This window comes from Neovison vison, chromosome X, assembly GCF_020171115.1.
Source record: "Neovison vison isolate M4711 chromosome X, ASM_NN_V1, whole genome shotgun sequence".
Lineage (NCBI taxonomy): Eukaryota > Metazoa > Chordata > Mammalia > Carnivora > Mustelidae > Neogale > Neogale vison.
The window spans coordinates 104,025,272-104,038,702 of record NC_058105.1 but is presented as its reverse complement, the minus strand read 5'-3'; the positions used below and the strand labels follow the sequence as shown (position 1 = coordinate 104,038,702).

Below are 13,431 nucleotides of genomic sequence, written 5' to 3'. Positions count from 1 at the left end.
GCAATATTTTAAATTGTTATTCCTAACTCTATTCTGTAGTAGAATTATGTACCATCACTCTTGGAATGGCTTCATGGTGAGCAGTGTTTATTCCTCTACTAGAATTTGGGCTTGCATTGTAACTTGCTTTGACCATTGGAAGTAAATGGAAGAGATAGCGTGTCAGTTCTAACTTAAGGTCTTTAAAGCATCACATGTTTCCACTTGCCCTTCTGAGAGTTCTGAAATCTGACATGGAAGAATATGCCCCAAGTATCTACTGCCCTTCCAGCCTGGACCCAGAATGAAATAAATAGGTCAGATGTATTCGTTCAATCTATAGTCCAAAAGACTGAAGTAGAGTTGACTCAAAGTAGCCAGGAACATGAGAATAATGATTTATTGTTAATTCCAGGTGTGTTTGTTAGACACAATTATTGCAGCAGCAACTGACCAATACCGGCAAACTTTAGTTAGGGCCCAGTGGACAGTTACCTTGGATCACTCCTACGTTACTGGGAGATAGGGAGAAAGGTATAAGACAAATGTGAAGTTGCATCTATGTCCTAATTGGGGTGCTACTACTTTATGCAAGGTACCCATAAAAATTATATCTCTGATTACCTCAGAATTACTTCAAAAAAAGGGTATGAAATAACAATCCTTAGTTTTTAGCATTATCTTTGAATATTAGGGAAAGACAAATAGAAAGAAAGAAAAAAAGAGAAGAAGAAATGCAAGAGAAACTAAGCAGACAAAATTTACTATATCTATATCTATATCTTAAATTTACTCAAATATACAAATTATTAAAATATAAGAATTTGAAAATGCCTATCTAAACTGTTGTTTATTTTTCTAAGTATCTAACCATTTTGGGAAACCACAAAGAAATTTAAAATGTTTGTTTCAAACAGAAATCTCTCAAACACCACATTTTTAGCTTGTAATGGGCAGCTTTCCCTTGAGGAAACTGATATTTTCAAGAGGAATTTGAGACTGTCCATGGATAAACTAAAAACTAATAAGAAAATAATTCTTGTGAAAATTCCCTTACAGGCAAGAATTTGCAATTGTCACAGAGTAAGCAGATTTTTAAGGCATGAGAATTTTATAATGGTAACAAATACCCACCACACACACACACACAAACACACACACACACACACACACACACACACACTCATAACTTACAAGCAAGTAAGTCAGAAAACAAAAAGTTTTTTGTCTTCTACCAGGAAGTTATGTTGACTTTAGTGGCTCACAGGTATATTTTTCCTTATGAGAGACTGTTTACTTTTCTCACATACCATAAAGAACATACCAAGACCTCATATTAATCATATATTGCTATATCCATACTTCAAAGTCATAATTCAGTATTATTATGGAAAATTGAAAGTAAATATGAGGAAATTTACACTACATAAATATTTGGTCGAATGAACTATAATAGGAATGAAGTTCTTGTTAACCAAAGAAACAAGAACCTTATTTTGAGCAGTCTGTCATTCACATGTCAGGTCTCCTCAATTAAAAAAAGAAAATAATGTATTGAAGAGCTACCATAAAATTGTACTGTGTTTAGCTTAGGGGTGACAGGAAGTGTATGGCATAGTTTCTGTTGCACTATAGTAACAAAAACTCTGTTGGATGGTACAGAGTTGCACACAGTGATGTAAGACTTTTAAATTCATGGTAAGCACCAATAAGGAAACTATATAAACCGAGAGTTCTAGGAACACAGAGGCTGGAATAATTGAGACCAGCAGAGTATTCCAAATGGTAGCATTTGCCCTGGGTCCTGAATAATGAGTAGGACTTTGCCAAAAAACAAGTTTTAGCGTTCCTCAATCACTTCAGAAGATCCTTTACCACTTGGTTTTGTCAAGCATCTTATAGAATCACAATCTATTTCTCTACAGATAATGAATATGAAGATGCTACCTCTAAAATATTAAACATCTCTTTAAAGCACCGTGGTTTCAGAGACAAGGGCTTTAAAGAGTTTTTATATGTATCCCTCTTACTGCTACTGAAGAATGACCTCTGGAAGAAAACATAATCGATAAGCACAAGAAATACAAGAAATCCTATGTGAAATGTATAAAAGACAAGGAATGCAACAGAAGAGAGTTCATAACTTGAGTCAAAAAACAGGCTCTGGCATATTCTTTCTATGGATACTTGAGACAATGATTTATTCCCTCTAAATCTCAAGTGCCTCATCTGTAAAAGAAGTTCTCCTGATGATGCAATCTTATATATAAAACATTGAATGCATGCCTGGCACATAGGTGTGGCTAAAAAAAGTCTTGAATCTTAGACAAGGCTCATCTCATATGCTTAGAAAAGGAGATGTACTAAAGTTTCAGTTCACTGTCATAATTTCTGCTTTGGTCTTAGATACTTATTTTTTAGTGGTCATTCTTGGTGTTAGTAATCTGATCCAACTATAGTCAAAGTCATGGAATATATAATCCAGGAGCACTATGGCAACAAACTTATACATCTCTCTCCTTGGCTAAGCCATGGCTTTGTTGGAAAAGAGGGGAAAAGTCAGACAAAAACTGATTAATGAGAAAATGTTTTGGGAAAATGGCAGGATAGAAAAAGCAGGTATTGACAATTATGTAAAACTTCTATGTTTATGTTAGCAGAATTCAGGAAGCCAAAGTGAGATATTACCAAAATCAGAGTTCATAAAATGATAAAAGAGTAGGGGAAGGAGATAACTCTAGACTTAACCACCCATTTTACATATTTCTTAGGGCTGCTTAAAAAACAAAACAAAATAGACTTCTGCAAAAACTGTTGAAGAGATTGTTAGTTCTCTTCAAATATTCATTTTCCTGCTTTTCCATAAAAGTACACTTTTTTGGCAGAACACATAGCACTCAGGAATAAATGTAACATTTCCCAGCATCCCTTGCAGCTTGGGTGTGGTCATGTGACTGACTTCTGGTCAATGGTATATAACCAAAATGTTGTAGCTCCCAAGACCCTTGATTAATAGACAATTAGTATGTACACTTTGCCACTCTTTCCCCCTTCTCCCTTCTTCCTTCTTGGAATGTAGAAGTAGTGGGAACCCCATCTTACAACCTGTGAAGGGGAGCCCACCACGTGAGGATAGCTGAGCAGAAATCAGGAATGAGCAGAGCCATTATACCTGCCTTGACTGCATAATCTTACATTTTTAAGGAGAAAAAAATGCTTCTATCTTAGTGAAGCCAAAACAAACTCTAATTGATAAAGAGACTTTCTGGAAAGATTACATTTAGCACAGTTTTGCTTTCCTCCAAAACTTGTCTATTCCATTTAGAAGGGAAAAAATGTATATTTAGAGAAGGGAAATGTGTGATATAACAGAGCCAAGAAATACACAACAAGTAAAGTTAAATAGTGGCCTTATTTCCAAAATGAGGCTAGTCCCATAGTCATAAAATTGGTTTCTATATTAGAACCCTTTCCCTTTGACAGTAATGAAAATACAAGTTTATTTAGATAACAAAGAAGCCAACTACAGCCCCTGTACACTGAAGAAATAGAATCATCTATGGGGAGGAATGGAAATGTGTGTATACAGCTATCTCAGAAAACAAAAATGTTCAATTACTTGGAGAAAAAGATTCAGGATATTGATCTATGGTTAGCTCTAAGATTATATGAATTTTATATCTAGTCAATTTCTTATTTGAAGCAAGTTTTAAACTAACCTTGATGTGATCTGTAAAGATTTATAAGAATCTGAAAATGTTGAAGATATAAGGCAAATGATCCTGTATGAAATGACTATTATAAAAAGCAAATCACTCTGCAACTCTGGAGTGCTTTGAAATAGCAATAGGAACATACAGAAGAGAAGCTGATAGGTAGAAACAGACTTATATTTAATGCATTTCAAAAAGCCCTTTCCTTAAATAATTACAACAGATCTCCTCCATTCAATCCCTTTGCCAACTGTTGCCAACAAAGAAGAATTCAGAAGAGGTTATAAGTAAGCAAGGGAACATTATACTGTATGTTAACTAACTAGAATTTAAAGAAAAGCTTAAAAAAAGAAATCTATCCCATCTTGTTTCATGGATTCTTCTCCTACCCACTTAAGCCCCCATGATAGGGAGGGAGACAAACCATAAGTGACTCTTAATCTCACGAAACAAACTGTGGGTTGCTGGGGGGAGGGGGGTTAGGAGAAGGGGGGTAGGGTTATGGACATTGGGGAGGGTATGTGCTTTCGGGTAAATTGGAAGGGGAGATGAACCATGAGAGACTATGGACTCTGAAAAACAATCTGAGGGGTTTGAAGTGGCGGGGGGGTGGGAGGTTGGGGTACCAGGTGGTGGGTATTATAGAGGGCACAGCTTGCATGGAGCACTGGGTGTGGTGAAAAAATAATGAATACTGTTTTTCTGAAAATAAATAAATTGGAAAAAAAAAGAAATCTACAATCAAGGACTAGTTTAGGTATCTAATTCAAATGGTACACAGTACTGAATGATTCATGTTTTAAACAGAGTTTCAAAATAACAGTTATGAGATAAGGGTATAGTTTGTTGATAATTAGTTTGTTTTAATGAGACTGGTAAGTAGGAATGCATGGACATTAAATACCTCTGAACACCAACTATACAGGATTAATCCTTTGTGGCTTACAGTTTGTCTCTGGTGGTAAAACCTCCATGTAACTGGCATCAGCAGTCAAATCACATACTTCATTTCAGGCTGTGGGGTGCAAACAAAACCTCCTCTATTTGGCTTGCGATTGCCCTCTCGGTGCTATGCAAAGTGCAACAACTGGACAGTGAAAGATATTCACAATATGTAGGGACTGGTTTAAACTCTACAGAGCCCAGGAAGAAATATATACACTCAAAATGAGTAAAAGAGAAGGTGATATTCAGGAGGCTTAGCCCCTAAACTAAAATACACAAGAGAGAACAGAGGGCAGAGGAGACAGTGTAGAGGTGAAGTGTGCTGGATGCTGACTACATAAAATGATAGGGCAGGAAGAAAGCTGCCTTTCTTAAAGTTCTGATGATCTATTTCTGGCATATATGAAATGTCAGTGCTGTCAAATTATAGTTTCATCATCATCATTATCTTCAAAGAGTATTTATTAATCACAGTGCTATACTGGGCATCATACAGGCAAGCAAAATTGACATGATTTTTGATATCCAGGACCTAATAAAATAAATCAGAAAAATCGATGTAGACAAAGCAGATAGCAAACAAGATACTTAACTTGGGAAAGCTTGAAGGTTAACAATAAACTTTAAAGTATTTTAAAAATATTTCTAAAATGCTTAGGTAAATTGGTGAATATGCCTGTGTATCTATGAATAGGAATATTTTCTGATACATATGGAGAGATAAATAATGTGTTATTGTCTTTACATAGATAACTAAGTTTTAAAAATGAATTCTATCAAATCAATGATTTAATAAATAAGGATTTTCTTTTAAAAAGATCTTGATGTGAAGAACCAAAACAGAAGCCTTCTCCATACATCATGGTCTTAACAGTAGAAAAAAAGTGGGCCACAAATAGAAAATTTTACTTCTTCAATTTAACACATCTTTGTCTGTATCAGTCCCATGAATGAATGCATGAGAATTCTTTCCCTGGTCCATACAACATTGATTCTGGAATAAGATACAAAAAGACTTTTCCATGTTTAGGGGTTTTTTTTTATTTAAGCTCTCCTTAATTCTCCCAAGTTCAAAAACTACCAGTAGAATCGTGTATTAGTATGTATACCTATACCTGGGGGGAGAAGGGGAATATGAAAATCCAATCTTGCATGAAAATCTTTACATTTCCTAGAGACTAATTCTAAGGCTGCAGTGTTAATCTTCCCTGAGTCGTCAGGATCCTGCATGTGCTTATCATGTATCTTCCCAACTACATATGGCTCTGTGACAAATAGAAGAGGCTGCTAATGCTGCAATAGCTGAATGTCTCATTTAGGAACAAACAATTCTGGAAAAGCTCCCAGAATATGCATCTGTCCCTCTAGCTTCCACTTTAGAGGATAAAATTGTATGGTGGTGACATGAGGATTAGTATATTATTCTTTCCCTCTGCGAGGAGTATGGGGTCATTTCCCTCACCTTGACATGAAAGAAAAATATTTACTGAATGTCTCAGTAGAAAAATCACAAGTGAGAGAAAATGCTTATGAGAAACTTGCATTAAGAGTAGGCTTGCAGAATTACATGCTCATTCCCTAGAGTCTGAATACAGAGATGATTAAGGCACTTTCTCTTGAAATCAGATTTCTTTGGTTTCTATTCCTGTTTTCTCCCCTTTCATTTATTTCATTGTCTCATTTTCCTTCATGCAGTACAAATGGCAGCAAGAGTCTGTGAGTGCTTTAGTTTTCTGGACTTGGCACTAAGGGAACTGAACAAAGGAGAAATCCCTGGGGAAGCATCTTCCTGCTCTCTATCCCCCAGCATCCTATCAACATGTGGCCCTGTGGTCCCAGCATGATGGTGGTAACATTGGAAAATCTTTCTCTAGAGCAGTAGTGCCCACATACTTATCTGAGAGTAGGTACTGGTCAATTAGAAAAGGTTCAGAGTCCATGTTGTATTGCCAAAAGTACAACAACGTAACATGCTCTTCTGTAAGATACACTTTTTTTTTTTAAATTTTGAGGTTAGGTCCTTCTTGTACTTAAAAAAAGAATTTATTTGAAGTGGCGGGGTGGTGGGAGGTTGGGGTACCAGGTGGTGGGTATTATAGAGGGCACAGCTTGCATGGAGCACTGGGTGTGGTGAAAAAATAATGAATACTGTTTTTCTGAAAATAAATAAATTGGGAAAAAAAAAGAATTTATGTATTATTTAAAAAATTCAAGTGTAAAATTCATTCAAGTATAGCATATACAGAGAAAAGAGTACAAATCACAAGTGCATAATTACATAAACTTTCTTAACAGAAATATATCAATGCTAACAACATCCAGATCAAAAGATCTGCTCTTGTTAATCACTACTCTTCATAAAGGTAACAACTATATCTGACCGTTAACTCCCCAATATGCCCGTTTTTGAGTTTTTTATAAATGGACTCACAAAATATGTATTTTCTTCGCATCTGGCTTCTTGTCTGTAGCACTATCTTCCTATTTCTTATCTTCTGAAATATCACTGGTAATGGCATTTGATTTTTTTTAATGTCCTCACCCTTCTTTCCCCATTTTATGACACTTCATTTTGATCTAAAAATTCACTATTGTAAGAATCACTACTCTTACTCTCATGTCCTCTTTACATCAGATCTAAAGCTCAGAATCACCTTGAATTTAACTACTTGTGTGTATGGGTGAGCCATCCCAAAGTATCTGACTAAATGGGATTCCAAAAAGGAATAGTGATTTTTAAAAAAATCACTTATTTGATGTCAGATAAGAACTGTGTTGCTACACAATAATGCCATCTTATGGCTGTACAGCAATGTGTAGTCTAGAAACTGCTTTCATTTTTATTATCTCATTTGAACTGTGCTATCCTCTACACTTGATCTTAGCCAAAAGGCCGAGAAGCGATGAACTGTGCTATCCTCTTAGGCTTGGGGAGTAATTTCCTGAAAATGGCGCAAATTCATTAACCATTTAAGGAATAGTAAAGCTGGTGTCAGAAAGAAAGTGAAAGGTGCCTGGGTGGCTCAGTGGGTTAAAGCCTTTGCCTCCAGCTCTGGTCATGATCTCAGGGTCCTGGGATCAAGCCCTGCATTTGACTTTCTGCTCAGCAGGGAGTTGCTTCCTCCTCTCTCTCTGTCTGCCTCTCTGCTTTCTTGTGATCTCTGTCTGTCAAATAAATAAAATCTTAAAAAAAAGAAAGTGAGTAAAGACTACCGAGTATCTGGCACTCCTTAAATGTTTGTTGAAAGAAAGAATGGAGTATGTTTCTCTAATACTAGGTGGATCTTAGGTTAATTATCTCTATGTTCACATGTTTTCTGCAGGTATCTTTTGAAAGCAGTGAGTACCCACCAAGAATTAGATAACAACAGAATTTAGCAGCAATGTTAATTTCCCCAAAACTTAAATATTTATTTTACATATTTGTGTATCTATCCATATACATGGATCAGTACATAAATACACAGGATTCATGAATTAAATATTCATTGTGTTTACTGTTTGTGTTCCCACAGGGAAAAAAAATCCACTTTTAGTATTTTGGAGATTCGCAACTTTACTAAGACACATGTTGAAATTCTATTTGCGGGAAGACAAGATATGAACTCAGGTCTCTTAGATAATGAGTGAGCAGTCATAGATAAGTCTCGCTTTTAATTCTTTACTTGCCCTCACCTAAAAAGTAATGTTTATTTTACTTTATGACATTTAATGAAAGTTTTGCCATTATAGCATTCATGAATTTGGTGATTAATGATGGTCCCAGAACCTATGCCTTATGAATGTCAAAAGTCTAATGCATTTTCTCATATTTGTAACTTATTGTGAGTATACACTACGCAAACCTGTTAGAGCTAAATATTTTGGTGAAATGGAAATATGCCGATGTGCTATTTAATATGTATTTGGGTAAGTCATTTAATATCTTTGTAATGTAGTGTCCTCTGTAAAACAATGAAGTAGGATAAAACCACTAAGGTCATTTCTAGCTGTAAACATTTCTTTATTATTAATCATTAAATATCAACAATAGTTTAGCTTATTTTTCAACAGGTAGTCACTCTTCTTCCCTTCCCACTGTAGGAAGAGACTATTTTGCCCCTCTCTTGATGTCAGGCTTTCTCTGGCCAGTGGAATGGGAGTGAATTCAATGTGGGCCCAGGCCAGAAGTGGCCTGTAATATAAGCACAGGTCCACAAAGGAGTTTTACATCTGGTCCATGGTCTGGAGATCTGTCATGAGAAGAGAATGCCACTGACCCTGCATTTTAGGGTCAGGAGAAAGAGACAGAACAGACAGACCTTAACCTGGCGCATATCTCAGAGCCTGCCTCAGATATCCTACAGTTTGAAACAGCTGCCCATGAGCCCAGCCTTAGTCAGCCAAACCACAGGCAACTTAAAGACCCATGACCATGAAAATAAATCCTTTTTGTTTTATGTCACTGAGTTTTGGAGTACAGCTTTATACCACCATATTATGGTAATGGCTGAGTAATACATGGTCATACATGAATCATATATGAAAACAATACCAATATAGCCGTTCTTACTGGCTCAAAGGTGTTTTGGTAGAACAGACTTTGGAGAGGTTGTAGGACAGGCGGGGACTGATAAGTCATGAGACTTAACAAAAGGACGATGGTCATGTGAAGGCCTTAAATGCCCAATAAAGGAATCTGGACTTAATTCTAAGGAGAATGAGATAATGGTACTGAAGTTCTTAGACCTTAGAAAAACAACGTTGGATGAAAGATAATTGGGAACAAAATGGGGATGATTATTAGAATTAATGGAGATTTCTGCTGTAAGTATCAGTTTAGAAACGTGCTATAGTAACTAAAGAACTAAAGTAGAAGTAAGGATATTTAGAAATGGACAGATAAGACAGTTAAGAGGGAGGTCCCCTCTAATTATTAAAAATGGTTTTCGTTGAGAATAATAAAGAACACTGTCAATCTTTAGAACTATAATCATTAAAACAAATTGTTTTAAATCATTAGAACTCCATTACTTTTAACCTAAAACAGGAAAAGAAAACAACATTCTACCTTCTTGTCGTGTGAGGCTAAAGAATATGTGAATTTTTGAAAATGTGGTTACAAGCTATGTATGTTAATTAAGGCAAGCCCTGAAAAATTATTTTAAATCAACAAATTACTCATAGCAAAAAGAGTTGTGGGACTGCAATATGTTATATATCACCTTCAAAATAGAACTGGTAATCTAAAACAAAATAGAACTGGTAAGTGTAAATCAACTTTTTGCTGATAGCTTATATTTCAAACATATTAATCTAAATATCAATTTTCTATAAACATATAGGACACAGATCTGACCAAAGATATGCATTTTATACTGTACAGTTGTTTAAGCCTCCTCAATTAAATGACAAAACCTTCAAAATACTACTGGTAAGTGAAAATCAACTTTCCACTGATAGCTTATATTTCAAACATATTAATCTAAATATCAGTTTGCTATAAATATATAGGACACAGATTTGACCAAAGATATGTACTTTATACTGTACAGTTGTTTGAGCCACCTCAATAAATGACAAAACCTATTTGACATTACATGAAATTTTAGAAAGTAATATAGTGTGCCCCAACATAATGCTAACCCCAGTACAGAATAATTTCTAGAATTCAGATTATTAGTCTATTCACCATTATTGATTCTCACTTCACTTACCTTTTCCCAATGATAATAACACTTCTTCCTTTCTTCATCCCTACCTTTCCATGGAGAACACTGAAATGAACTTCAGAGTTTTCTCTGAAAACAGGTATAGTAATTTAGGAAAATAAAAGTGTTACCTACCCTTGTCGGTCCTTGTATATTTTGTTAACTCTTTCCCATTGGACATCGAGCCGTGAGAGAGCTTCCTGGAGCTTTGCCCTTTCTGCTGGGGTGGCACTGTGCAATGCTGCTGTCTTCTTATTGTGTATGACGTCAATCCGACCTGAGATTTGTTGCAAGTTGTCTTTTATGTTCTGTGATATAGAAAATTTGAAATACATCAGAAATGTATCAGCTGTCTATGGAAAGAGATAAAAGAAAGTTTATAAACCTCAGAAATGACAAATAGCCTTGTAATTCTTTTTTTTGTATTTCAAGTTTTTATTTAAATTCTAGTGAGTGAACATATTATATAATATTCACTTTAGGGGTAGAATTTAGAGAATCTTCAGTTGCATGTAAAACCTAGTGCTTACCACAGCAAGTGCCCTCCTTAATCCTCATCTCCTCATTTACCTCACCCACACCACCCCTGTAGCAACCCTGTTTGTTGTCTATAGTTCAGAGTCTCTCTTATGGTTTGCCTCCCTCTCCCTTTTATACTTTCCCTTATATTCATCTGTTTTGTTTCTTCCACATATGAGTAAAATTATATGGTATTTGTCTTTCAATGACTGACTTATTTCACTTAGCATAATACCCTCCAGCTCCATCAACATCATTGCAAATGGCAAGATTTCATTCTTTCTTATGGCTGAGTAGTATTCCATTGTGTGAGAGAAAGAGTGTGTGTGTATACATGTATATATATGGGCTCTGGAGTACAGGTTTATACCATATATATGTATGGTATTTTTTATACCATATATATGTATGGTATTTTTTATACCATATATATGTATATACATGTAAACACACACACACACACACTACCTCTTCTTTATCCATTCATCAGTTGATGGACATTTGGGCTGTTTCCATAATTTGGCTATTATAGATCAACCCTGCAATTCTTCTCCTTTTTTTTTTTTATGTTATGTTAGTTGCCATAGAATATACCATTAGTTTTTGATGTAGTGTTCCATGATTCATTGTTTGTGTCTAACACATAGTGCTCCACGTAATACATGCCCTCCTTAATACCCATCACCAGGCTCACCCATTCCTCAACCCCCTCCCCTCTGAAACCCTCAGTTTGTTTCGTGGAGTCCATAGTCCCTCATGGTTCATCTCCGCCTCCAATTTTCCCCTTCATTTTCCCCTTCGTTCTTTTAATGTCCTCCATGTTATTCCTTATGTTCCACAAGTGAAACCATGTGATACTTGACTCTCTCTGCTTGACTTATTTCACTCAGCATAATCTCTTCTAGTCCCATCCATGTTGATGCCAAAGTTAGGTATTCATCTTTTCTGATGACTGAATAATATTCCATTGTATATGAGGACCACATCTTCTTTATCCTTCAGTCTGTTGAAGGGCATCTTGGGTCTTTCCACAGTTTGGCTATTGTGGACATTGTTGCTATGAACGTTGGGGTTCATGTGGCCCTTCTTTTCACTACATCTTTATCTTTGAAGTAAATACCCAGTGGTGCGATTGCTGGGGCATAGGGTAGCTCTATTTTTAATTTTTTGAGAACATTGGGGTACAGATGGCCCTTCTTTTCACGACATCTGTATCTTTGGGGTAAATACCCAGGAGTGCAATTGCAGGGTCATAGGGAAGCTCTATTTTTAACTTCTTGAAGAATCTCCACACTGTTCTCCAAAGAGGCTGCACCAACTTGCATTCCCACCAACAGTGTAAGAGGGTTCCCCTACTGCCACACTGTTTTCTAAAGTGGCTGTATCAACCCGCATTCCAACCAAGAATGTAAGAGGGTTCCTCTTTCTCCACAGCATCTCCAACATTTGTTGTTACTTGTCTTGTCAATTTTTGCCATTCTAACTGGTGTAAGGTGGTATCTCAATGTGGTTTTGATTTCAATTTCCCTGAAGGCTAAAAATGATGAATATTTTTTCATGTGTAGGTTAGCCATTTGTATGTCTTCTCTGAAGAAGTGTCTGTTCATGTCTTCTGCCCATTTTTTGACCTGATTATTTGTTTTCTGAGTATTGAGTTTGAGAAGTTCTTTATAGAACTTGGATATCAGCCCATTATACACTATAGTCCTGCAATTCTTAATTACTGACTTATTAAAATCATCATCCCTGAATTCCAGTGATTTCAACATGTTCAGTTTCATTGGTTAATTCACAGTCCTCATCAAAATATTATATATAATTCCCTCCATCTTAACACTCTATCTTCATTTGGCTTCTGTAACCTGAACTCTTCCTGGTTTTCCTTCCACCTTCTTGTCCACTGCTTTCCTGGTCTTTACAGTTTACAGTTCTCCATACAGGAGCCAAAAAGATTTTTTTCAAAACATAAATCAGTCATATTCCTACTCTGTTCATAATCCTCCAATGGCTCCTCATCAAGGTCATCATCTTTACCATGGCCTATTAAGTTCTAAATGACTTGGCTGTACGTTGGTTGTATGTTGTCTACCATTCTGATCTTACTTTTCTTAGTCTCCTCTGAGTCTAGAATGTTTCAGCCTCATTAACCTTTTTGTGTTTCTCAAGAATGCCAAGCATTTTCTTGCTTCCAGGTTTCTTCTGTACTTGCTGTTCTCTCTGCCAAAAATATTCTTTCACTCTAAGACATTTATATGACTAGTACTCTCACTTCTTTCTCATCTAAGAAGAGCCCTCTCTACCACTCTATTTTAAATAGAAGGTCCAACAATTTTCTATTCCCTGTATTCTTCTTTTTTATTCCTGACATTTATGACTAACATTAAATTATATATCTACCAGTCTTTCTACACTACTAGACTAGACCCTATAAGTATAGGAAATGTTGTCTGTCTAAATTTCTACTGGGTTCTCAGAACTTAAACCTATTCATGGCACATGGTAAGTTACTCAATGTATTTTGTTGAATAAATGAAGAAACTACTGTATCCTATAAGTTAATTCAAAAATTTTCATCTGTATTATAT

General features: G+C 35.8%; 1 protein-coding gene across 7 annotated transcripts in view; it reads right to left on the bottom strand.

The window, feature by feature from the left end:
• Positions 1–13,431, bottom strand: part of DMD (dystrophin) — a 1,990,807-nt gene that overhangs the window by 1,152,360 nt on the left and 825,016 nt on the right. For all 7 annotated transcript variants that reach the window (XM_044235639.1, XM_044235638.1, XM_044235634.1 and 4 more), the window contains one exon: positions 10,463–10,635. In XM_044235639.1, coding sequence (XP_044091574.1) covers positions 10,463–10,635 — 173 coding nt within the window. The remainder of the gene's footprint in view (positions 1–10,462; positions 10,636–13,431) is intronic.